The sequence below is a fragment of the Colletes latitarsis genome, chromosome 7 (assembly GCF_051014445.1).
Source record: "Colletes latitarsis isolate SP2378_abdomen chromosome 7, iyColLati1, whole genome shotgun sequence".
In the NCBI taxonomy this organism is placed as follows: Eukaryota; Metazoa; Arthropoda; class Insecta; order Hymenoptera; family Colletidae; genus Colletes; species Colletes latitarsis.
Genome location: NC_135140.1, coordinates 14438760 through 14464171, shown reverse-complemented (window position 1 = coordinate 14464171; position 25412 = coordinate 14438760). Strand labels below are relative to the sequence as shown.

At 36.4% G+C, this 25412-nt stretch overlaps 2 protein-coding genes across 11 annotated transcripts in view; one reads left to right on the top strand and one right to left on the bottom strand.

Annotated features, from left to right (window-relative positions):
- Nucleotides 1–22420, bottom strand: part of LOC143343512 (pyroglutamylated RF-amide peptide receptor) — a 58354-nt gene extending 35934 nt beyond the window's left edge. For 9 of the 10 annotated variants that reach the window (XR_013079982.1, XR_013079983.1, XM_076768486.1 and 6 more), the window contains exons 1-3: nt 22261–22420; nt 7463–7873; nt 5289–5419 (exon numbers count right to left, since the gene is read on the bottom strand). Coding sequence is in view for 8 of the 10 variants with exons in the window: in XM_076768486.1 (XP_076624601.1) it covers nt 5289–5419; nt 7463–7595 (264 nt within the window). In the remaining 2 variants the exon portion in view is untranslated. Of the gene's footprint in view, nt 1–5288; nt 5420–7462; nt 7874–21706; nt 21789–22260 lie in introns of all 10 variants that reach the window. The other variant, XM_076768481.1, reaches the window with a different exon arrangement.
- A 472-nt stretch (nt 22421–22892) lies between these two features.
- On the top strand, nt 22893–25404 carry LOC143343189 (protein LSM12). The gene is made up of 3 exons (XM_076767810.1): nt 22893–23032; nt 23562–23938; nt 24186–25404. The coding sequence occupies exons 1-3, from the start codon at nt 22912–22914 to the stop codon at nt 24282–24284; spliced, it is 597 nt and encodes a 198-aa protein (XP_076623925.1). The 5' UTR covers nt 22893–22911; the 3' UTR covers nt 24285–25404.
- The last annotated feature ends 8 nt before the right edge of the window (nt 25405–25412 follow it).

Sequence of the window (25412 nt, the reverse complement as noted above, 5' to 3'; positions counted from 1 at the left end):
TCCACCCATCGAGGGTCTCAAAGCAAACGAAGTCCGTATTTGACGCTTTCGGTGGCATCGATCGTATCAGTTTATTACCTACTTACGTAGTCCCGATATTGCCATTGTGTCACACCCGTTTCACCTTTAACAAGAACTCCATTATTTAACATCTCTGATCCGAATCCACTGTTCATGCAGTCGAGCATTAGATAAGTCGATTACCGAAAGATTCAAAGCATATTCAAAGCTGACAGCCATTGCCACTTTACACGCGATCTTGTAAATGATATTGATATTAATAAACGATTAATCTGACATACAATTCGTAATCAACGACTCAAAACTGCCGTCATATTTTGCCCCCAATTTTGATATTTTTGCACGCTGTGCAACGTAGATTTTCGAATAAGTAGAAATAGTGATTAATGGGCAGACGTGTCAAACAAATCGTATTTAATCACACGTGTGCCCAATAAATTCAATTTAATTATTTCAAATAAATCCTCAAAGGGGCAAAATATAATTCTCTTTTATCGACTTATTTATACACGTGGAACCGTCACGTCCAGCTTTATCACTCGTCTAGATTCACCCTGCAATAAAATTAAATGAAATAAATTTCATTACACCCGACATTTAGAATTTTTGTTTCTATATATTTTCCTTTAATTTAACAGAGAGGTATCACGATTAAAAGAAAATATTTCTCGTACCTTCCTGACACGTTTACGACGACGATACTTTCCTCTCTTATGGATTTGGAAAGTTGAAAGAAATAATATCCAACTACATCTGCGCGAATGAACGCGAGCACGACGAAGATTAAATTCGTTCGAAAAAGATGTCGCCTTTCGGAGAGCTTTTGTAAAACTTTCGCACAATATTGTGTTCCCAGCGTAAATATTCAACGGAAATCGCTCGCCCGTCGCTTTAACCAAAAGGACGATGGTGTCCGCTAGTTGATTCTAAAACGTAACGATTTTATTTCTGACGAAAGGGGCAATGGATGCGAATCTCGCGCGACAGAATAAAAACTTTCGCGAGATGCGTGTTTTCCAAATGTTTGTCACGGTGCCAAGGACGTTTGCCAAGAGTGACGTCAGACCATTCCATGAGCAACATTTGCCGTTTTATTTCAACGAGGATTCGTTACGGCCAAAAAACCGCCGTTGCACGATTTACCAAAGCAAGGGACAAAACGGTACCAAGGTAGAAACGGCGCGAACGTCAATGGCAATTCTCGTAAATCGCGAAGTTAAGGGCTTCTCGTCCGGAAAATCTGCCATCCACAACACGATTCGGAAGATACGATTCGTTTGAACGATTTACAAGTCATGGGAATGGGAAATACTTGCACCATTGAACAGCACCGATAGCATTCTAACGCGTTCCGGCACACTAAATTTACTTAAATTCCATAAGATCGACGCTCCCTTGAAACCTATATTTATCTCTGTTTTTCGACTCGCGACATTTAAAAATATTACAGCCATGGAAATTTAAATTGGTGTTCTCTCCGCCAAATTAATGGATCTCCACTTCTATTATAAAACTCCTTTAAATAATGTTCTCTCCGGCGTTATAACTTCTGGACTATTTTTTTCTAATATTATCTTCCGAAGCAGCCCATATCCATAATTCGTCCGTATCATCTAAATCTGGTGTTCGTTCAGCGTGTTTGTTATTTCTATTTTTATTATATTTAGTTTCTCCGGCGAAAGAAAAATCATTCTTTAAAGTCTACTACTATTAAATATTCCTAATTTCATACGGTGTATGATTTGTATCGATGTTAATAAATAAATTGCCTCCCGATTTCACAGCGATTAGACCGAAATCGTAGAATTTCACATTATTTTTTTAGCTCCATCTTGAACTTCAGTGCTCGTAAACTTTTCATACTTTACAAAAATAGGGAAGCGGAAGCAATTCGAGATGCCGCGTCCAGCGCGCGACTAGGAAACAGGAAACATAACTCCATTCCCGGAATTACATAAAACTTAACGCGAAACAAGGATTTAACTGCAGGAAATTTGCGTGCAATTCTTCCTTGGGTAGATGAATCGTGGTAACTCTGACTCCACTTATCCTGGAAATTTCTCAATTGTAGTTAACGTTCGAGAAACTATTTCGAAACGATGTTTATAACGTCGCTGCTCGATTCACGGGTGCGGATTGGTTTAACCTTTGAGAGGTTCATTAACGTTGAAAACAATTTCGCGCGTGGGACGTGACACGCGCAAGTAGTGAAGACAAGTATGTGATCAGCCGCGCATTCAGTAGATGCGCACGCACTATTCATAATTATTCAACGGATAACGCACAATGAGCTTCGTTCCGGATTTAGCTACCCTGTAACCATTATCAAAATTCATCTACGACGGACAATAATAATAACAAAATATGGACAGAGAAGAAAAATACACTCTGTGACACTGATACAGGAAATAAAAAGAATATCAAGAAGAGCAAGTATCACATATACAGAAATCAATCAATTACGTTTGCATCAATTTAAAAAAAGTTTTGCAAGGTCCACAATATTTCATGCAGCTAGTTTAATCCTAACTATTCTGAGAGTCTCTAGATTAAAAAATAAATAAATTTCACATTTCTACCACTTCTTTCGTGTAATTGCATAATGATCTACGAACAACTACGTTTATCTTCAAGGAACTCAAGTCCAAGCACCGACAGAAACGTGACAGATAATGTGTTCGACAGAAACAACATATCTTCCCGGTTTCTTCGGAAGGGTCGAGAGGGTTTCAAGCTCTTAAGACCTTCGCCAGTTCCTCTCAGATTTTCGGTTGTTTCGGCAGGGGTTACGGTTAAAACGTCTCAGATTTTCTCTCAACTCATCGTTTCTCTCGTTTCGCACTACGGTCACAAATTCCTGACTGATACATTTCGGTTACCTCTCAGATCTTCGTTCAATTTCGGTCAGAAATTCTCTCGTCTCTCGTTTCTGTCAGTGGTGATTGAAAGATATGGAACAGCTCGAGAATTATGGTCACTGTTGACTTCCTGGTCGAAATACCTCTCGATACCAGTTAAGGGTTAAAAATAATCAACGCACTTTTGATTTTAAAACGCATGACAATTTTACAATAAAAGATTAAACGATTGAAAACACGATAAATGTTCGAAGAGAAAATTGAACTTAATTAGTAAAAAGTTGTGCTCAATTTCCTAATCCCAGTCCCTCGAGTTAATGAAAAATATTACTCCTTTGTCACGTAAAAGAGAATAACAATTTATGAGTTGCGTGGAAAACGATTAATGATCGAATATAATATACCGAAAATTTTCCCCAGTTTTCTGTACAGATTGCAAGAATAAACTTATTCGGCTTTCATGGATACCAGCAAAGTTCTTCGAGCGGTAATTTTAGTAAGAATTGAGAGACACCAGAGGTTTCTTCTCGAGAACTTTTTATAGCTAGAGGAAATGAATTTACGGCAAAAATTGCTCTGAATTTGAAATAAAATAAAGCTTTAAAGAGACGAAAAATACGTTTTGTTTAATTTGATAACGACTAATAAAATAATATGATGACGTAATCCAAAAATTATTAAAATATTCACGAATTATCGACTCTGTTTTTAAAGACTTTCCGTTAAATTGCAACAATTCTCGACGATCGCATTCGAGTCATTCTATATTTATGTCGTCCCGAAATACAGAGCGACGAAGTATTAATTGCATCCGAGGCGAAAGCTTCTGTATTTCTTAATACTTTCTCATTTCTTTTTAACGGGATCAGTCGCTTTCAAGCAGCTAATAACCGCCCACAGATCGAAAACAGTTGTAATATCGGTCTTGGTTTTTGGAACAGTTACGAAGAACTTTTGTTTCAAACAACTGCTGTTATTTATTGAATTTACTTTCTTCCAATCTTCGTACGTCCATTTTGCGAATTGCAAACCCTTGTTTCGATTAAATATCCATCGGGCACATTACGCTCGAATAAATTCTCGGATTTCACCATAAATTCGAATTACATTTCTCGAGGAAATTTTAATCTTGCTACTGGAGACTGCTCCACTTTCGTTGAAAACATGCAATAATTCAACCGCTGGCGGGCCAGACGATTGTACGAGATAAAAGCAGATAAATTAGATGTGCATTAAATCCGGGTAACCGAGTGCAATTTAACAGGCCTGAAGGAAAATATCAAAGTCGTTACGAACAAAATGCAATTGACCCTCGATGGCTGTAAAACAGACCTAAAATTCGCGCGTATGCACGGAGGGCATCGAGCCGATTCTTGGATACGTAATTTTAGAACTTGGCACGTTTCGATTTTATTTCCATTCAGGCCAGAACGGCGCGACGTCCATTATAGAGGAGCGACGAGGACAGAGACGAATAGAGAGTAAAGCCGCGAGGTTTGCAGAAAAACATTTTCCTTTCCACCTACACCGTTATTCACGACACCGCCTCCCACCAAAACTACAAAACACTTCCATTACATTACATTTCTATAATTTTCTCGCAAAAAATATAGCATATACAGTCACTCTAGTAACTAGAATCCTAAACGTAACTAATAAAAATCAAATTAAAAAAGTAATGACACATAGTGTCAAGGAAACCAGACCAAATTTATATAGAAATAAGGTTTTCTTGTACGCGATGGCAGAACCAAAACGTGTTTTGATATCGTGGATACGTTTACGTTTGAAATTGATACTCGTGCATGAAACCATTGGTAGTTGATGAGAGATACGACTGTCGTATCGACACCTATCGATTACATCAAGCTTAACAACAGTTCAATTACAATCACAATTTACCACGAACAAAAGATGCAACGGTGGCTCTTAACAGTCAGTCGGAACGACAAATATGAGTTGAAATTAGAGTTGGAACTATTCGAATAATTTATTACACGAATGTTCCACGGCTACTCAAATGCTACGGTTACGATATTAGAACCATGCTCGTGCATTTTTATGTCCCAGCAGTTTCTATCGCCTCGCTAAATTTCCTGACTTCCGCGTTTCTCATGCTTTTACGATTTCCAGACTATGACCAACGCATTTAAGTATGTTATTCTTCCTCCAGTCTGGGGTAAAGAACCATCTATTGTCAACCTAAACTGTTTTACTTAAACTGTCGAATAAACAAAGTGGTATAAAAAATATCTCACGTGTAATTATAAGTGTAATAGTCCCGCAATCGTTTAGAAAGATATCAAATTGGTAAGCAATTGAAATTGAAATAAAAATCGTGTGTTTTTTTTGGATGTTTGCTCGTTAGAAATGAAGGCCAGAGATTTCTAAATTTTCTGATAAGCTTACCTTCACGGGAATGCAGAAGATTATGAGCAAAAGATCGGCCGTCGCTAAACCACCTAAAAAGACGTTTGTCGGTGTTGCTGGCAAAGGTCTTAATTTCGGACACAGCGTGGAAGCGATGATGACGACGTTCCCTGAAATAAAACTGTAAATTAGTACGCCGCTGCAGCCATTTCTCATTAAAACTTGATAATTAACACGCCCCCGCTGTGCAACTTCTGCACTAAATTGTCCGCAAAGGTATCGATTAGTGTCGACGAGACGAGTACAATATCGAGTTAAAGTGATCGATGGATTATTAATGATCCCGACAAATCGACATTCGCGAATTTCTATAATTCTGTCTAAATACAGTGGGTGTGGAAACGTTCGTATAAATTACGAGGGATATTTTTGATCTTTAGAGATTGTAAGGTCGATAGATTTGTAATATAATAAACAAGAATTAGCAGTATTCATATTCCATTCGTCGAACTTTGTACATACATAGCTCGACTACTTGAATATTCTTCTAAATATAGTAAATCCAGCTTTACAGAGTATACCTCTCATTCCCTAACAATATTAACAGCAAACTTTATGTTTGTAGAGCACTTAAACTTAGATTGCATCTGGTAGTTTGCATGCTCCACGGGTATCTTGATTCCGAAAGACAATTTGCACCAACTATGCTTGAGAATTGACGATTTACCGCGAACATGATTGATAACTCGATTTAGTATAATCCTCACGGATGATCGTAATTGATTTTTGCAATTGAAAATGTTATATTAGAGAGAAAAATATTTAAAAAATTCCGGAGTACTCCCAGGTGTTTGCCAATTCCGTCCCTAAAAGATATTGTTAGAGAATGTTGGGTCCCAACTCCGTCTTAGTAAAGTATTTCTGTCAACAGTTGAAAGTTTACAAACATGTCAGCCTCCACCCTTCTCTACTGAATCAGCAGCTTAACTAAGAAAGCTTTATAATTCCTCCGTACTAAAGCATAATCGCGAGTTCGGGACGTTTAACCGAAAGATTTATTTTATTCGAAAAGATATCCTAATGTTGAAACATTGAAAAAATAATGTTGATATTTTTTAATATTTGAGAATACAGATTTAATGTTTCTATGTACAAGCTCTGTAAACCTCCAAATTAAGAACCATTGATCTAATACAATGCAAAAATTTGTAACTTTCTTCAGTTTTTATAGAAAACAATTAATTTAATTAAAATGAACAGCGAATAAAATAAAAATTGTAGTAGTTTCCAATCTGATGAATATTATACGAGTGGCAATGACAGAATCCAGGAAGTCGGTGATAAAAGCAATTATCGCGGCGGTGCTCTTTAAATAAAAAATTGTTTAGCATGGTGATACAACTTGATGAGCGACATGGAACGATAAGAGGAAATCCATCGCAAAAACGACGCTCAACAACTCTCGCTGTGAAACTGATGTACTTATTCTCGAACCCGAGGCAACAAGATCAGACAACCGGAATTAGAACGAAATATAAAAAAATAATTGCATTTGCACAATTACCGTGAATGAAAACGTAATTTTCCAGTCTTTTATGTTAGTAAATGCAACGGTAGAATCTAATTTTACGGAGTTCGATGTAATACGAAGAGAACGCAGCTGGCAGGTTTACGACCCAAAGGGTAATATGCATTATTATTTAATAAACTTATGACATAATTTGACAATTTTATAACGCTACGACGAATAAATCTCTGGACGTAATAAAGAGGTCACGTGTATATGCGGCGAAGACAACTTGACGTACGAGTTGCTTAAATTGAACTTAGTTGTTCGAATTGAACCGGCTCAATTTAAGTATTACTTTCGTTTTCGATTTTATTCGCGCCATCTTTCAATCAATTGCCGTGCATTTGGACACTTAGTGTCTTTACGAGCAACGTGCGTGGTTTTTTGTGTCAAAAACGAAGGAAAGATTCGTCAAGAGGAAGAGAAAATAAAAAAATAAAAACGATTAGGGTAGTAGTCACGGTTAACGTTCCACGAAATAAATTTTTCTACAGATTAACCAATTATATTTTATATTAATTTCTAAGGTTCTCCTTTTCATCAAGGTATATTTTTAGAATAAAAAATTTAATTTTGCCGCAGTCGGTGTGCTATTTTTTGTTATATTAGTGGACAGCAGTTAGTGGTAGGAATCTGCACTCACCGACTAATCCAAGGATAAACGTGAGGGAGTAGACGGCGAGAACGGGTCCCAATTCCACCCAGTCGAAGTGGCTGAACGACTCGTTGATGTCGTAGTCGAGAAAATCGTCCGTCGTATTAGTCTCGTTCGACATGACGGCGATTAGCTTCTTGGCGACGACACTTCAGAGGCTGCGCCCACTTGTCGAGCGTTCGCGCGGACGTTTTCCATCATGCACTTTTACTTACTCCACGTGACTGCACCGCAATTTGCAAATGCGATCTCGCTCTCTCTCTCTCGCTAGCCAACTGTTTGTGTCGAGGATCCTCCAAGCTCGCTCGTCGCGGCGACAAACGTTGCTTTGCTCCGCGATCGTCACTTTTCTTCTTAGCATGCTTTCCAGCACAGGGTCTCTGCGCCGTTTCCCTAATCCTTGGACAAGAAAAGAGGAACGATACAGTGCTGGACAAAAACATAAGACACTTTGTGTATTCCATATTTGGAGAATAAAAATTGTGCACCACACATACGTCACGCAACGTAATGTATAGTTCGAGCCACGATATAGCGAGGTCGTAAACTAAACTCTTGAGGGTTGGGACCGTACATATCTTGCTTGAGGGTGCCTTTCTGAATGTCTCTGCGTCCGTAACTGCACTATCTATTTGCATTTTCTACATGCATATATTATAAGCAGGTAAATTAAGATACTAAAGACTTGAGTAAGACCTTTACCTGTTACCTCTAAAAATGGCGACACTATTTACTTGTTTCGGGAGCTGAAACGTGTAAACTTTGACACCTACTGGAGTTTATGACCTCGCTATATCGTGGCCCGTACTATACATTCTCCTTTTCTTCAAATATATGAGATACAGAAGTATACGTAGTACAATATTTTTGTCCAACACTGTATATGATAGATGAGACTGGGACAATTTTTCCAAATTTTTATTTCAATCGTCGATCTGGTAAAAAGTACTTCCAAATATATCTTCACCCTCCATCTTTAAACACCACGAGTAAAAGTTGAAGAAAATGCATTGAAAAATAAATTCGATGAAGTTACAACGTATCAATTTGTCCCAACATGACGAAACATTTTTCTTTGAACTTGAATGGAAACCTAAACCCAAATAATAAAAAACTGAATCTATCTAAATTTGAATTGATAACGCATATATAATTTGGAGTATCTCGACCTCTTTTTAACTGAACCCGTTTCTTACACGCACTGAACCCATTCTTCGCCATGATCAGATTTTAAAAAGGGTCGGAAGCACATTACGCGAAATTTTGTTTTTAAAGGGGGAATGTGCCCTTTAAGAAGTTGGAAAACCAGCAAACTCACCGGCAAGAAACTTGCCCGAATCGATCCCAGGGGAGGGTTAACATTTTAATTTTATGCGCTTCCTCTACGCGGCTCAACTCGAGTAGCCGCTGTTTAATTTAATGACCCGACAAAGTACACGAGGCTTTTAATGAACTACAGGCATCGTCCTACAATACGTGAAATTTAATTTATGCTTTGCATCCGATACGAAGGCCATATGTCGCTGGCAGAATACGCAATTCGCCTACTATCCAGCCCTTTACCGGGTCGCTTAGGTCGACAAACACATTAAGAACCACAGATCCCAGAGGTCGTGTAATTTTCGAAAATAACGGAAACTGCAATGGAATTCGAACTGTACGCGGAATATCCTACAATCCAGCGCAATTACAGCGGCAAATTGTCAAAGTACCAACGAGCTGTATGCAAGCTGTACGTCATAACCGTAAAACCACCCTGAAATTTTCAATCTTCACGCGTTCTCGATCAAATTTGAAGAAACATGCCATATTTCAGATCATATTGAAAATCAACGTACGTTTTTCTAGAAATAGTCGAACTACATTTACCTTTAAACAAATAGAAGTTAGAAGTTATTTAAGCGAGCAAGAGAAAGCAACAATTTTAGTTTTCAAGTTGCCAACGTTCGACTGTATTTTATTTGAGACGAACGATTGTTAAATTTTCGAAAAAGTACAGTTTTATGAATATTCCAGGGCGCAGAAAACTGCAGGAGAATAGAGATGCTACTGTGCTTGCTAGTTACCGAGGTCTGCAAAGTGCGCATAAAAGGAAACGAATCTTCCAGCGGCGCGAGCTTCCTTTTTATTTCGCCAACATCAAACTTCGATTCCGTTTGAAAAGGTTGCCAGAGCAACGCTTACGAAACCCCGTTTTCAAGAATTTCTCACGGTATTAAAACGCGTCGAGCTTTCGTTTAATGAATCTAAGCAATAAAATCATCGCATCGCAAAACGTGTTATAATCGTAGCCGTGACCTAGCTCCCGCAAGCTTCGTTAAATCTGATTACAAATTTGGATTCGGTTCAATCATCGCTGGGGAAATAATAACAGATAATAACTTAATTTAATAAAATATAAAATGATTATTCTCGTGCAATAAAATAATTTTATTTAGCAATGTTTCAGACAGCTAAAATGTTCGTATCAGTTGGTGATGGTAATAGACGTGACACCGCGTCTAAAATATTCATACTAATTGATAATGGAAATGGACGTGACATTACACGTCGCTGAATATTGCAGAAAATTAGACAGACGTGGACGATTACTAATTTCATTTGAATCTGTCGATATCGAGAACGAAGGAAATAATTTATACGCAGATCGAGCAATAGTAATTTTTACTTTTTCGGCGATTAGAGACTGTAACAAAGGGAAAGTATTGCTGTGTGTTTGAGTGAAAGAAACCGTTCGCTAATTTTCAAAGTCAGAATAAAACGTCTGTATTTTAGCAAAACTTCTAAACAGCGTAATCGTGATACTAGGAAAGTTTTGCAACAACGAAGATTTTTGTAACTATAGTATGAAATATATCATTGGATTCTATTGAAAAGCGTTAAAAACAAGACACGATAAAACTGCTACGGACACGATTAGGTATCGCAAAATAATATAGTTACGTTCTTATCGCTATTATTATTCATCACCATGGACTCGCGTGTTCATAAAATATTCTACACATTTAAAACTCGAACAATTACGGTTGACACGACGATACAATATCGTTCCGCTGTCGATAGAGAAAAACCGCAAATTGCTGTGTTTGTAATACGTAACAATGCATCCACGGACCCCTGTTTTAAACAACTTTGATTTGTCAGATGGGACGCACTGGACTTGCCTCGTAAGCTTCCAATATATTATACATCAAATCACAGGACACGCGTAGTTAGTATGCATCGAGCTGAGTATAACACCGTGATAATACCAATGATGCTTGCACGGACAGAATATATAGCCTTAATATCTTCAATTATAGTGTTGGTCAAAATGATAGACTGCTCGATATATTTCAATATTGTACATGCAGAAATTTTTCGACGAAAAAAAAATTTCAAATCGTTCTAAAAAAATTATTTTTAGTTGCAGGGATCAATTACAAGCATTTTTGGTGAATAGATATACCCCCGAAATCCTACGCACTTTCGAGAAAAAAATTCGAATAGGTGGAGAAATTTGTCTGCAAAATTAAAAAATTTCAAATCATTCTAGAAAAATTATTTTTAGTTGCAGGGGTCAATTACAAGCATTTTTGGTGAATAGACATACCCCCGAAATCTTACGCACTTTCGAGAAAAAAATTCTTTACCGAAAATATAATGTCTGACCCTGAAATTCCGATTCCCCTGAAATTGCATGCGAAAAAAAAATTTCGAATCGTTCTGAAAAAATTATATTCGGTTGCGGGGGTCAATTACAATCATTTTTGGTGAATAGACATATCCTCGAAATCCCCTCCACTTTCGAGAAAAAAATTCATGTAGTTGCTACAATTTTTCGGTGATAAAAAAAATTTTCAAATCATTCTATAAAAATTATTTTCAGTTGCAGGGATCAATTACAAGCATTTTTGGTGAATAGACATACCGTCGAAATCCTACGCACTTTCGAGAAAAAAATTCTTTACCGAAAATATAATGTCTGACCCTGAAATTCCGATTCCCCCGAAATTGCATGCGAAAAAAAAATTTCGAATCATTCTGAAAAAATTATATTCGGTTGCGGGGGTCAATTACAATCATTTTTGGTGAATAGACATATCCTCGAAATCCCCCCCACTTTCGAGAAAAAAATTCGTGTAGTTGCTACAATTTTTCGGTGATAAAAAAAATTTTCAAATCATTCTAGAAAAATTATTTTCGGTTGCAGGGGTCAATTACAAGCATTTTTGGTGAATAGACATACCGTCGAAATCCTACACACTTTCGAGAAAAAAATTCGAATAGGTGGAGAAATTTGTCTGCGAAATTAAAAAATTTCAAATCATTTTAGAAAAATTATTTTTAGTTGCAGGGATCAATTACAAGCATTTTTGGTGAATAGACATACCCCCGAAATCTTACGCACTTTCGAGGAAAAAATTCTTTACCGAAAATATAATGTCTGACCCTGAAATTCCGATTCCCCTGAAATTGCATGCGAAAAAAAAATTTCGAATCGTTCTGAAAAAATTATATTCGGTTGCGGGGGTCAATTACAATCATTTTTGGTGAACAGACATATCCTCGAAATCCCCCCCACTTTCGAGAAAAAAATTCGTGTAGTTGCTACAATTTTTCGGTGATAAAAAAAATTTTCAAATCATTCTAGAAAAATTATTTTCGGTTGCAGGGGTCAATTACAAGCATTTTTGGTGAATGGACATACCGTCGAAATCCTACGCACTTTCGAGAAAAAAATTCGAATAGGTGGAGAAATTTGTCTGCGAAATTAAAAAATTTCAAATCATTTTAGAAAAATTATTTTTAGTTGCAGGGATCAATTACAAGCATTTTTGGTGAATAGACATACCGTCGAAATCCTACGCACTTTCGAGAAAAAAATTCTTTACCGAAAATATAATGTCTGACCCTGAAATTCCGATTCCCCTGAAATTGCATGCGAAAAAAAAATTTCGAATCGTTCTGAAAAAATTATATTCGGTTGCGGGGGTCAATTACAAGCATTCTTGGTGAACAGACATATCCTCGAAATCCCCCCCACTTTCGAGAAAAAAATTCGTGTATTGTTACAATTTTTCGGTGATAAAAAAAATTTTCAAATCATTCTATAAAAATTATTTTCGGTTGCAGGGGTCAATTACAAGCATTTTTGGTGAATAGACATACCGTCGAAATCCTACACACTTTCGAGAAAAAAATTCGAATAGGTGGAGAAATTTGTCTGCGAAATTAAAAAATTTCAAATCATTTTAGAAAAATTATTTTTAGTTGCAGGGATCAATTACAAGCATTTTTGGTGAATAGACATACCCCCGAAATCCTACGCACTTTCGAGAAAAAAATTCATTACCGAAAATATAATGTATGGCCAGGATTGGAGGATTTTAATGTTTCAAAATGCAAACAACGCGAATTTTGGTCAAGAATATGTAGAAATTCCGAGATTATTGGAAACATTTCCCCTTTTGTTTGGTTTCCTTCCATCCTGTTATCACATACAAGAAATAATATTGCAATTTCCTGCAGTTAATAAATGTCATGCATAACTGGTTTTATTCATGGTTTAAATAGAATATCAAAAGAAATACGATTGCAATTTCCGGGAACGAATAAAGTAATATTAACTGTACAGAAAGTATTTTCAAGAGCTCCGTTTTACGCGTGGGAATTTATAAAAATAAATTATAAAACGTCCCATTGCCGTCGGAATCAATTTTAATAAAGCGAGGAACGTAGGTTGGATGCGGCGTTCTTTTTTATACATTGCACGTGAACGAGATCAAACAAATTATCGAATCCTTTGACGAAGAAGAGGCGTTGCAATGCGAATATTTGAAAGAAAATTTACTGTTTATTAAAAGTTATGAAAAAAGTTAGAAACAGTAGGATTACTTATTAGTTAACGATGTTATTCCTATGTTTTTCACAAGACAAATTTTACAATTCACCCCAGGGAAATCTCGGCTCGTAAATGATGCATTTCAATGCACTAATTTTCTAACTTAATTGCTTCGCGTGAACTCGGTGGGAAGTAGTTATGTAATTGCACACCCTTGTCGAATCGATAATTATTATGTGCCAGCGTGTCCGCGGATATATCATGGCGGTATGAAACCACTTTTTAATCTAATGTACTTTTCGTGTTCCGTGTCAAGTACTTCGAGCGCGATCTTAAAACGAATAAAACTTCGTTGTTGAATACGTATAAATTTCCAGGACGAAACGTTCTCGACGAATGCAAATAACTCTTAGAAATTGTTCCGTTCGTATTGAAACAAAGTTTGAAACTAACCGAATATTTTGTTTTTTTACTGCTGCTTTTTTTATCGTGTGTACCACCTCTGGAGCTCCTAGCCTGGAGGAATCGGTTGGTTTTTCGTCGATTCAGAGAGCTCCAGGAAGCGGATAGACGCTATCAAGTCTACAGATGGTTCTAATTTAAAAATCATAATATTAGTTTAGGAGATATTTCAATGTAAATATCGCGAAACTAGACAAAAGTGGTTTAGTATCTTTTTGTTAGGAATGGGAAGCTGTATATACAATATATGTACATATGTATATACACGCTTGTTCTCTAATTCACTGCGGCAACAATTCGTTTCATTCCGGTGAAACCAAATCCAGTGCTCTCGGTAGAATTCAGGCCGCTGGATTGTCATCTGAACTGAAATACAACACCCTGACGCTCATTACCATACCATTGGGCGTGGGTGAATTTGTTGCAGTCTGTATTCCGCCCCGATCTCGACAATACAAACCATCGTTTAACCAAACACGTGAAAGACAAGAGTTCACATGCGAGTTAAGGTCGTGTGTTGTTCACCGGGTACCATAACTAACAATTTATGTGGTTTTAATATTCTCCATTTACTGCAATTCATTATTCTACAATAGTCTTCCAAATAATTCAACCGACTATTGTGCCAGAAATAAAGTAAGTCTAACATAATACAGAATTTTATAAAACAGCAATTAACAAATTTCCAATTTGTTTCGTATAGTGTTTCCTGTTTTTCATCATAGTTTGCTCTACATAAAATTTTAAAAACATTAATGGACATAATTTTATGGAAAAAGTTCCCTTTAACCATATTAATCAGAGAACGAGAGAACAATTTTCTTTATTAAATACGCGCATTAAATTTTCGATACATCGTCAGAGAGGTTTTTAGTCACATTCTGTTTGGAGAATGTGGGAGTAGAGTCGCTGGAGAACGTTCTGTGCGAAAAAGATAGAATTTCAGACTTAAAAATAGACTACAAATCAAATTGCTTCTAATTCCTACGTACTGCTCTATATTATTCCTTATACGATGTTATCTATTCCGTACCGACTGATAATATTGCTTTACTAGTGTCTTATTTTTAGAAAATAATTACCAACAAGGTTACCATATTTGTCAACACTACCTTATCAATACTACTACAAGACAAGCAAGTCTTATCAAACGGTTTTCGAAGGATTTTTTACCGTTCTCGCCTCGAGTACGCGAACATAATTTAACCTTATCAAACGAAATGCATAACTGCGCCCCAAAAAATTTTAAATATTAGATCGTCCCATAACTTCGTGCCATTCGTCCTCCTTAGACCGATAAGGACGAAATTTGTAACTTACAAGGGATAACGTTGAAGTCGAAAACTTTTAAGGACACTTAAAATAAGGAAAAAATGTGCCGTACAATTTTTTCACTCCATTTTCTCAAAAATTCGCCACGAATCTATGCAATGCTCTGATACGAATAGAACTGATTCGTTTTTTTTGTCCAATGTTATTAAACAGTAATTGCATCTTCGGTTTCATTATCGAACTTTTGAAACTAACCTAATTATCTTTTACGATGTACCCGTTTGTTCTTTTAAACGCTCTGCAATCTCAGCATTCCGTTTATTCTAAAACTTTATACGATAAATAAAAGCATTCGTGCAATTGAAATATAAATTCGAAATTAAAAATTCGAGAATTTAAAAAGTCAGAATAAAAATGGGGTAATATAAAAACGGTAAATCTTCGTCGCTATTCCGAACCGAGCAGAACTTTATACAGTGCGAGCAATCAGCCCCTCGTTTAGCCTGAGCCCGTGTTTATTCAGGCGGTATCGTCAGTTTCAAAAGAATGATTCGAAAGTTCGCAGTTTCGTTCGATCCTTGATTCTAAACGGACGGGACCAATCGAAAAAAAAACCACGCGTATCCAGTTCGATTAAATTTTTTCAAATTCGCTTTCCCCTTATTCTCGTTCGTTCTCGCTATTTGTCGCGTATTGTTCGTTCGTTTTTTCTTCCCCGAATTTCCGAAACCAGACGAAATTATTTCGCGTAGCTCGATGACAGACGAGCGCGAGCTTGCGTCAACCTTCCTGATGTTACGATCTCTTTACAACGTTCGCGGCTAATTTTAGACTTTGTCATCATTAATAGTTGACGTAGAAAAAGCGCTAAACGCCCGGAACAGCATAAGTCTGCGCTACGCTACGCCGTCCTTGACTTCCGCCATTTCTCCCTTCGAAATCAGATTACCTCCAACTAACTTTTCTAATTATTAACTGGGAAATAAACTAGGTCAAATAAACACGTCATCAAATTAATACGGAATCGTCCTAGTTCTGCTACAAATTCTGTTACAAGCATACTGTGTAATAAATAAGAAACATTGTCCGATACTAATTAAAATTTACTTCTCCGACTAATCATACGAAAAAGTTACACGATGCTTTTCGACATATCAAGTACTGTTTCACTCGAAGATTAAAGTAATATTTTTATGATACGCAACTTACACACTGGACGAATCCAACGACTTGTTACATAGAATGTAATTAAGTTCCAGTAAATGCCAAGAATCTTCCTGAAACGTTTTTCAACGTAAGAATTCGAAGACACGGGCGATAATACAAATTCACGAACGCGAGAGGAACGTTTTATATCGATGTTAACTTTAACTACGAACAGGTATTCGTAGGATATAGGACCATCATTACAGAATTCCTTCTCTCCATACCTTTAGAATTGCTTGTGCTTCGCTCCTTAGTACTCTGTTATTACGAGATGATCGCAGTTATGAACGATGGGAGATTGCACATCCAGCGATATTGATATTAAGGGAATATAGGCAAAATAATCGCTCGATAGGACGATTCTATTATGAAAGATACTTAAATTAGAGGAGTTATACAAATTCACGATGGACAGCGATATTTATTTCGCGTGTAGTGTCACCGAATGTAATCAAAACAAAATAATCTTTTATAGTTTAGTGTACAGTTCGATTGGGAGAAGAGAATCGCCCTCGACGTTAACGCCTCCGTTTTCACAGCTGAGTGTGCAACCGTCAATAATGCTGTAGACCTAGCTAACATGAACAAGCACGCGTTATATGCCATATACTCAGACTCCCTCAGCGCCATTCAAGCGATTAATGAGAAAATCTTCCCGCGTTGCATCGGTAAATATTTAAGAGACGTTAAACGTGGCTTAAAGCAATTCAAACACTACCTTCATTCCAGATAGTACAATAGACTTTACTTAGATTCCATTAAACCGGAGAATAGCAAACGAAATGGCAGATCGTACTACGAAAGTACAATGGCGAAACAAATCTTTTGAAAAAGTCAGAAATGATTTACGAATTGATTTACAGAAGAGAAAATTACTTAACGATTCTAAAATTTGTACTTGTTATTCTCTGGTCTTATGATCAACAATGTAAGTCACAAATGAATTTAAATCTCTGTGATGTTACGCAATTTGAAATGTTCCAATTCCTTGTTTTAAACAAACTGGTATTTGGTATATTAGATCAGGTTTGAGGCGTGCAACAAACGACAAAGACTTACGGAACAACCCGATACGAGGACACATAGACAAGAGTTGTCTAAATTTATTTCAGGGTTGACTGTCACGCGTCGTCGATGCTTTTATTTTGCCAAACGCTTAGGCGAGTTCGCTTACCCAGTTAATGTGTTTTTGGTTCAGCGTCTCTCTACGTTTCTTCATCGTTCGACCCGTCACCTTTGTTTCGTTTTCTCGTTCTGTGAGTAAACGTTAAGTCCCTGCTACGCGAGCTGAATAAATTTTATTCGAAACGATAATAAAGGGTAACTATTTTGCATACTGTAAAATAGAGATTTATTCGAAATAACTGAAACTGCCAGTAATGAAAACATTCCAACTGGAATGTAAAATTTTACAAACATCGTTTTATGTTTCATTATTACTATTATTGATATCCATGGAAATTAACCATTTAAATATAAAAGTTAGATATAATATAAGGTATAGTATAGGCACTAGTACATGCCGCAGTAGTTGAATTTAATTTAGTTGATTTAGTACTTCGGAGATTAATATTCTATGTAATTTAAATAGAATGATGATAATGATCGTAAAAAAAATTTAATTAAAAACGTGCACGGTTGCTCGAGTAATTCATTATTCTAAATTAGAATAAAGTAAGATCAGCTACTGATCTATGTTCCGCGAGTCTTCTTTTTTATTACTCTTTTATCAGAATAAAACATCTCGAATGGTTTGATCTTGTAACAATTTATGTGCATCGTGTAATAATTCAAACGTATAATTTTACGAGGAACTGTTTCTTTTTTTCTGTCTCTGGCGTTCGGTAAATTTGTGTCGAAATAAAACGATCGTCGATCGCAAAAGCGAAACGCGTGGGCGAGCTCTTTGGCAATGGTCCGAGCTTCTGGTCGAGAAATGAATTTCCGAAGATGAGAATCGGCTGGAATAATGACGAATTCTCGTCCACTGACGCGTCGACCGACAAATCGATATCGATAAATTTCCAATCGGTTTATATTACAACTAAAGATCGCGTTTCATTTCCAGTAAAATAATTCATCTTGTTGCATTGTCTGGTTCCCGAGCACGCAATTATTATGGAAATTTCATTCCGAACTATTTGTTCGCGTCGTTGATAAGAAAATCATATTGCGTAACGTACCATATCTAAATTGTTTCTGACTTTTCTTCTTTTCTTCCCTTCCGGGGGTCTAACGCTAAATTTACTACGCGGTAAAACTGTCCAAAGGAAACCCTATTAATCTTGCAATATTAACATCGCTGTTTTAAAATAGATTTTACGTACTGGACCACGCTATCATAGTTCTCGAACATTAACATTCCACGTTCTCGGCAAATTTTTTCCTACCCCCGATATAAGAAAAAAAATATCACACTTTTTAGAGAAAACTGCGTTACAATAAAATGGGGTTTGAAATTAAACTTTGAGGTTTGTGTATATGAAGTGCTATTCTACTGGAAATAGTTTAACTAGTTTGCGTATTAAAGGCATTATGATAATAATTGGTCAGTGAAGTATTAATGGTAATTGTAATTGAAGCTTCGATGGTTGGGAAAACTAAAGTGCATTGAACTTCAAACTATGCGCGTGGAAATTGAAAGCATTAGTGCATAAACAGTTCTGTGATAAACTTAATTTGCCTGGCCCTATTGTGGCTAGAGCACAAGGCGCAAGGAACGATATCGCGTCGGAAGTTATGCACTTAAACAAGCGCCACGTGTTCGCAATAAACTAGTATTTATAGGCAATAGTCGGATTGAACCTTACGCTATTCCGAATATACGCGAATTTTCGACAGTTGTTTCTGCGACTGTTTGTCGAACTGCCAGATCTTTATTATATTGATTGCTAAACATGCATTCAACACCGTATGATTAGGATGGTCTATCACAAACTTTCGATGACTTAAAATTAATCTTGGAATTTGGAACTCGGAACATATATAGAATTATATTTAAAATAATCAAATCCGCCTGTAAGACGGCAATCTGCGAACAGCTGCGTACACGCGGTAGGTCCTAGTGGTTCTCATTCAACATGAGAAACTTTACTTACCGAACTACCAACAGCTTTACATTTTATTGCAACTCGCGTTGAATGAGATTCAACCTATCTTATGAAAATCCAGAAGGGCATATCAAAACTCGCCCAACGAGATTTTCACAGAGAGAGGGCGAAAGCCTCTTCCAATACACAATGTTGTGCACAAAAATCACCCACGCTCCAAAAAGAATTGAGAACGAATTGGAACTAAACAAATTATTAGATAGCTGCATGGAAATTGCTAGCAGTGTATAAACATTAATAGAGATTCTTTTGATACTAAAAATCTTTAACGTTACCAAAATAGACCGAAAATTAATTTGTAAATCTGATATAAACGAATATGGATATTTGCAAAACTAAAAGTTTGTATGGAAGTTTTACATTGTGAAAGCGAGTTTTAATGTGCTAGAAAATTTAGTTCGAAATAGTAATTCGGTATAATTGCTAGCTTCGTAGATAAAAATTTATTTGTACAGCCGGTTTTCTCTTAGATTCCGTATTTGAAATTATAGAACTCGCAAATATTACTCGTTAGCAACGTATATTGAATTTGATTGATGTAATGTATTTCTTAAACAGATTCGAAACCAGTAAAATGATTATTCGAACTAATTACACTATATTGTATTTAAATTTCAACAAAATCGATTTGTCGTGGAATGTCCCTGCAGAAAGAATTATTCTATTTCACTGTATAATGTACTATATAATGAGTTTTCGTAAGAAACTTTCAGACATCGATATTTCTAATTTCTTTAATCATTTCTTACTCTTGAACGTCAGGGATCCCAGACGATTACTTATTATGACTCTGCTACATAGTTTTCCACTAAATACATCGCTTTCAGAATGATTAATAACAGGCTTTCTGGCGCGTTTAACCTCGCGTATTCGAAATTCTGACATACTTGCGCAATTCGGCGGCCATATTTGGATGTAGCATAAAAAAAATCTACAGAATGCGATAAATTTCATTAAAATCCGTGGAAAGAACTCAATTTTTTTTCTGTTATATAACTAAACGAGCATGAATTCCTGCGCAAACTGAATACCATATATATCGATGATGACAATATATGGAAATTGAATGAAAAATATTGAAATTTCTACGCGATACACAGAGTTACGTTCTCTGATGAAAACGGTCCGCTGACGACTTACATCCCCTGCAGCGAAACTTTGTTGCCCCCTAGTGTACAGGGTGAAGCATTTCTTTTCAAAATTCATTTTCTCAAAAATCTCTCACCCTCGATGATAATACTAAAAATTACTCTAAGCGGCAAATATTATAAAAGATCATTCTTTTCGCGAGTGTTTCTTCATTTTTTAAATGGAATTGAGTGATTCGTCTAACCGTGATATTTATCCCTTTAAACGGAACAATATTTTCATGGATCGTATTTATTTATCGACGAAAGAAATTGAGATTTCTGGGATGATACGTTGGACGTCTCACCCTGTACGTTATTTTCCCTTTTATCGATTATTCACATGGTCGAACGCTTTGGAATGTATCCTGTTCACGTTTACGTATCGAACCTTCGCAATTCTCAAAGGCCGGAGTTTAATCGAATAGGAGAATCGAATAGGAGAATCGAAATGAATAGATGCGGGTGACAAATGTTAAAATTACGTATTCTATCGTGCGATTGTTATAGACCAACGACAACTGCGGGATTCATCGTGAAATTCAAACTGAAAAAGGCAGCTATTATAGTATGACTCTATCCTATAAAGATTCTCAGCACAACCATAAACAATGAAGATATTTAGTTCGTATGTTTTGGAATCATTTCTTTAAGTCCATATGCAAAAGTAAATTGTATACTTCATTTAGTTTTATCAAATGCATTTTTAAAATTTGATTTATTGAATGGCCAGAGTAAATCATCGTTCTTATTTATTTCTTTTTATTTGTGGCTAGCTAATATTTTTCAATTTGAAATTGTTCGTGTCTTTCAACAATAACACAGTATTGTACCTGCGTTTAAAATAATAAATGCGACGAACGACAAAACGAAATAGGAAGTAAAAAGCTCAACAAACAAAACTGTTTACCAAGCGGAAAAAGCATGTCACGGGAAAATATTTCGCGTCACGTTTTTCACTTGCATCCGAATGTACAAAATCTGATTACTCAATTCATGTGTGATACTAGAATTACAGTTTTTTTTTTTAAACCAACACAAAACATGATATTCCAAGATTTACCCCTGCGCAGTTAAAAGACAATTTTCAATCTTTGCTTTTGTTAAACAGTACCAATGAAAAAACTCCTTAAGCTCTATAATAAATAAATCACGTAAAAGTTTGTAATTAGCATTTTCGAAGTTTCTGTATTGAATTCATACAGATTACTTTTGCAGGCCTTTTATTTACGATGAGAAAAAAATCTTTTCTCAATGACCTCCATCAGCTTCCGACAACTTTTGACACCTCACACGTTTCATAACACTCGTGTCTCGGGACAAGATAAAAATAAAGTTAAGCCCTAATGTAAACGTATAAATTAACTGGTCAATTTAACCGGCGACTAAACAATTAACGTACCCCTCATCTGCAAGAAGAAAGACTTTACTACATACTTTAAAATTCTTTTTATCCCATATGCTAAGATTAAAACCCTATCATTGCATACCAAGAACATTTGTCGTGTCAAGAAGCAATGTCTCATATCGAATTTCACGCACTATCTTTCGTATCCATTAAGCCTCGTGTGTTCTGCCAATAAATGTCAACCCATTGATAGCACATTACATACGAAAGTAAGATCTATAATAAGTCGCCCTAACTCCACGAAGAAAGATTTCAATTTGATAAAAAGAATCAATGAAACTCCAAATTACTGTGCGTTTAATATTGTATTATATCTACGAGCTTTTTTGCAAATGAAACATCGTATGGACGTATTAAAATACACTTACAAAACTTACCATGAAAAAATTAGTGGAGCAGTTGAAGCAGAGGCACTGTGCTTCACTAAACACACACACTGAGTTTGATTGTCAATGCAACGTTCATTCACTTGTCACTTACTCCATGACAGACGCGAGGTTTACAGATTCGGGAAACACGATACCACGATGTTCATCGGCGGAGTGGTATCTATAAACTGAAGGACCGACGAAGCCACGCGACTACGGAACTACCCGCCAACCCGAGTTGCCCCGATTCACCCCGAACTCGAACGAGCTATCTCGAACGATAAACGAAGACAAACGATGCCTCGTGCAACCTGCAAAAGAAATCATAATTAGACCAACGGTGTACAGATTGCATGGTCGTGAAGGTTTTCTCTAGAAAAGAGAGCTCTGTTTTGTTTATGTTAAAACATTTAAATTAAAAGTCTGACCAAAAACAATCATGCATTCATATTGCAATGGCGCTTCTAAGTTTAACCTCTTGCTAATAGAAACAGCAGATTATTGTTTCAACGTTTCAATCGTTTATTAAACAAAGTACATCCTCTAAATATTTCAAGTCATAACGTAGAGCGGGAATTACGGAAATCGGGTTTTCGAGGGACATTTGAAATCAGAACAGATGGCGATAGGGAGCCCGCGGTTCTCAGTTCATAGTGAAAAATGGCCGGCGCCAACGATTGTTTCAGCATTGGAAGTACGGTGGCCTGTAAAACCTGTTACAAGGAGGAGATCGAAGGCGAAGTGTTAGCGTTCGATCCACAAACTAAAATGCTGATCCTAAGTATCCTTTTCTTATAAATTCCCTGAAAATATCGCCCTTCTCAACGAACACTTTGATTCAGCGCTCATACATCGTTCGTTTAACATTGCTACAGTGTAAATAACTTTAGAGATAACTGCGACAGGTTTTGTAATTTTTAATTAGCGACAATTACGTTCCGTTTCGCGATTTTTCACGGGCAATGTATAATACCGCTTGTCAATTATTTGGTGATTTTCTAAACAGCCACACGAAGTCAGGTTAGTTTCGTCACTCAATCAACCATGCTGGATTTTCCATTCGTTTTATTTCTTTGCCGATCCATTCTCGAACGTATTTCCACGCTCTATGGAGATACTTTCACCTTCGTTTCCCGCAAAAATTGCTAACAGAAATGTTTCTGGTATAATAAGAAAAATTCGAATATCTTACTTATAACCTTAGAATATATTTAAGCATAAGACACTGTGACAGGAATCTTTATGAAACGAAAGTGCATTTAACTTTCAAATTCAACGATAACAGTGATTCCTTAACTGACATCAATCAGAATGTCCTTCTTCGAGTGGTGCACCCACGTTAAATGACGTACATATAGTAAATTTATCCTTGGTGTCCGAGGTCCAAGTAAAGCGGGAAGTTAGTCCCACAACTAGTGAACCACCACAAAGCCTTAATTTGCAAAAATTGAACAGAAGAGTACGTAAGCAAATCGAAGAGAAAAAGAAACTGGTAATGGCTCTGCAGGCCGGAGTATCTCCAGAGGGACAAAAACTCTTCAGTACTATATCAAAGACAATTCCGGAAATTACGTGGAATGGAGCAAATATCGTTGTATTTGATAATGTTACAATTAGACCACCGTACAAAGTCGATAATGTTCATGGTAATATAGAATCTGGAGCATACAAACATGTAAAAAAAGTGGTAAATATTTTAAAGAAGCGATATATGATGCGAGAACCCGAAATATCGGGTCTGGTCAGGAACACGAAATTTTTTCGGGATCGGGACGGGTATCCGAAAGTTTCGAGAGTCTCGAAATATTCGAGAACTCGATCCGACCCGACTCGACTCGACCTCTTCTCGATTCGTCCCGATCGTCGGGTTCTCGCACACCCCTAATGATAACACATAGTATATTTATATCACTGTAACCTGTATGATTGTATAGGTTGAAAAACATATTAAAGATACAGAGGCATCGGCACAAGCACAACAACAACAACAACGGGAACAACAGCAAAAGCAAAAAGGAGGTGCAATGCAATAAAAGTTTAAAAAGGCACTATACCATGAACGAAGCTACCATCCTGTCACAGAAGTTCCAGTGTTTGATGGAAAGTAGGAAACAATGATAACAGGATACTAAAAGAAAACCATTGCAAAACTACTACATAAGCCTATCATGAAAATCAGCATCATAGATAAAATTCAACGTGTTTCGATGAAAGAGCGCTTTATGAAAACAAAGTGCAAATCAAATATTAGAATTCTAAATAAGTTTCAAATACATTGATCCCATCGTATGAGCAGCATTTTGTAAAGCAATGGAACGCGTCATACTCGATTTTTAACACGAAGCATACTCTTCAATGAAGGGTCTTGTTTATTTTGTCTAACAAGCTGCCATACAACTTACGTTCTGCTGGAACTATTGTTCATACATGTGCTCTGATGCAGGTGTGTTTTAGTTTAGTTTTACATTGTTACAAGTACGTTTAGTAGTTGTTTACAGATCATTGATATACATGGTGGTAACATGATTCGATTATTATACAAGTACCAATTTTTTAAAACAAATCGATCACCGCGGTATGATTTAAGTCCGTATGAAACGGTTCATCATTTTTAACTTAGTATCATAATTTAATAACAAACGATCAACGAAAACTTTCATATGCAACTATTTCTACTTCGATGCTGATTGAAATCTTACGTTCATTCGTAAATTATGATACATTTATTTCAAATCTCTCATATGGTACTATCGATCTCGAAATTTGTAAACAAGAAAACGCAAACGTTACAATATATCACGCCTGCGTCGGCACGAGACGTCTTCGGTAGCAATATGACATTGTAAAATAAAAAGACATCCCTTGCATAGAACGAGCTAAACAATTGTTATTTAAGAAAACATCGACTTGATCTGTGCAAGGATGCAAGTGCCACCTAACTTACAATTAGGGATAGCATCATTTGCAATGATAACGGAATTCGTCTCGTGCTCTTTACTTTTTGAACGCGAAGAAAAGTCGGGCAGAAAGAAAAGAAAGATTATAAAATTAATTACATGAAAAGACACAAATAAATGTAATATAAATTCTATGGCTCTTGTTTTACGTTTATTATTCCTTTATTGATGCTTTTATCGAAATTTTACATTACGACACTACAT

Coding starts and splice junctions, on each gene's coding strand:
- LOC143343189 (XM_076767810.1), top strand. CDS start 22,912: ATGGCCGGCGCCAACGATTGTTTCAGCATTGGAAGTACGGTGGCCTGT. Junction 23,033..23,561: donor AACTAAAATGCTGATCCTAA/GTATCCTTTTCT, acceptor GACATCAATCAG/AATGTCCTTCTTCGAGTGGT. Junction 23,939..24,185: donor ACAAACATGTAAAAAAAGTG/GTAAATATTTTA, acceptor ATGATTGTATAG/GTTGAAAAACATATTAAAGA.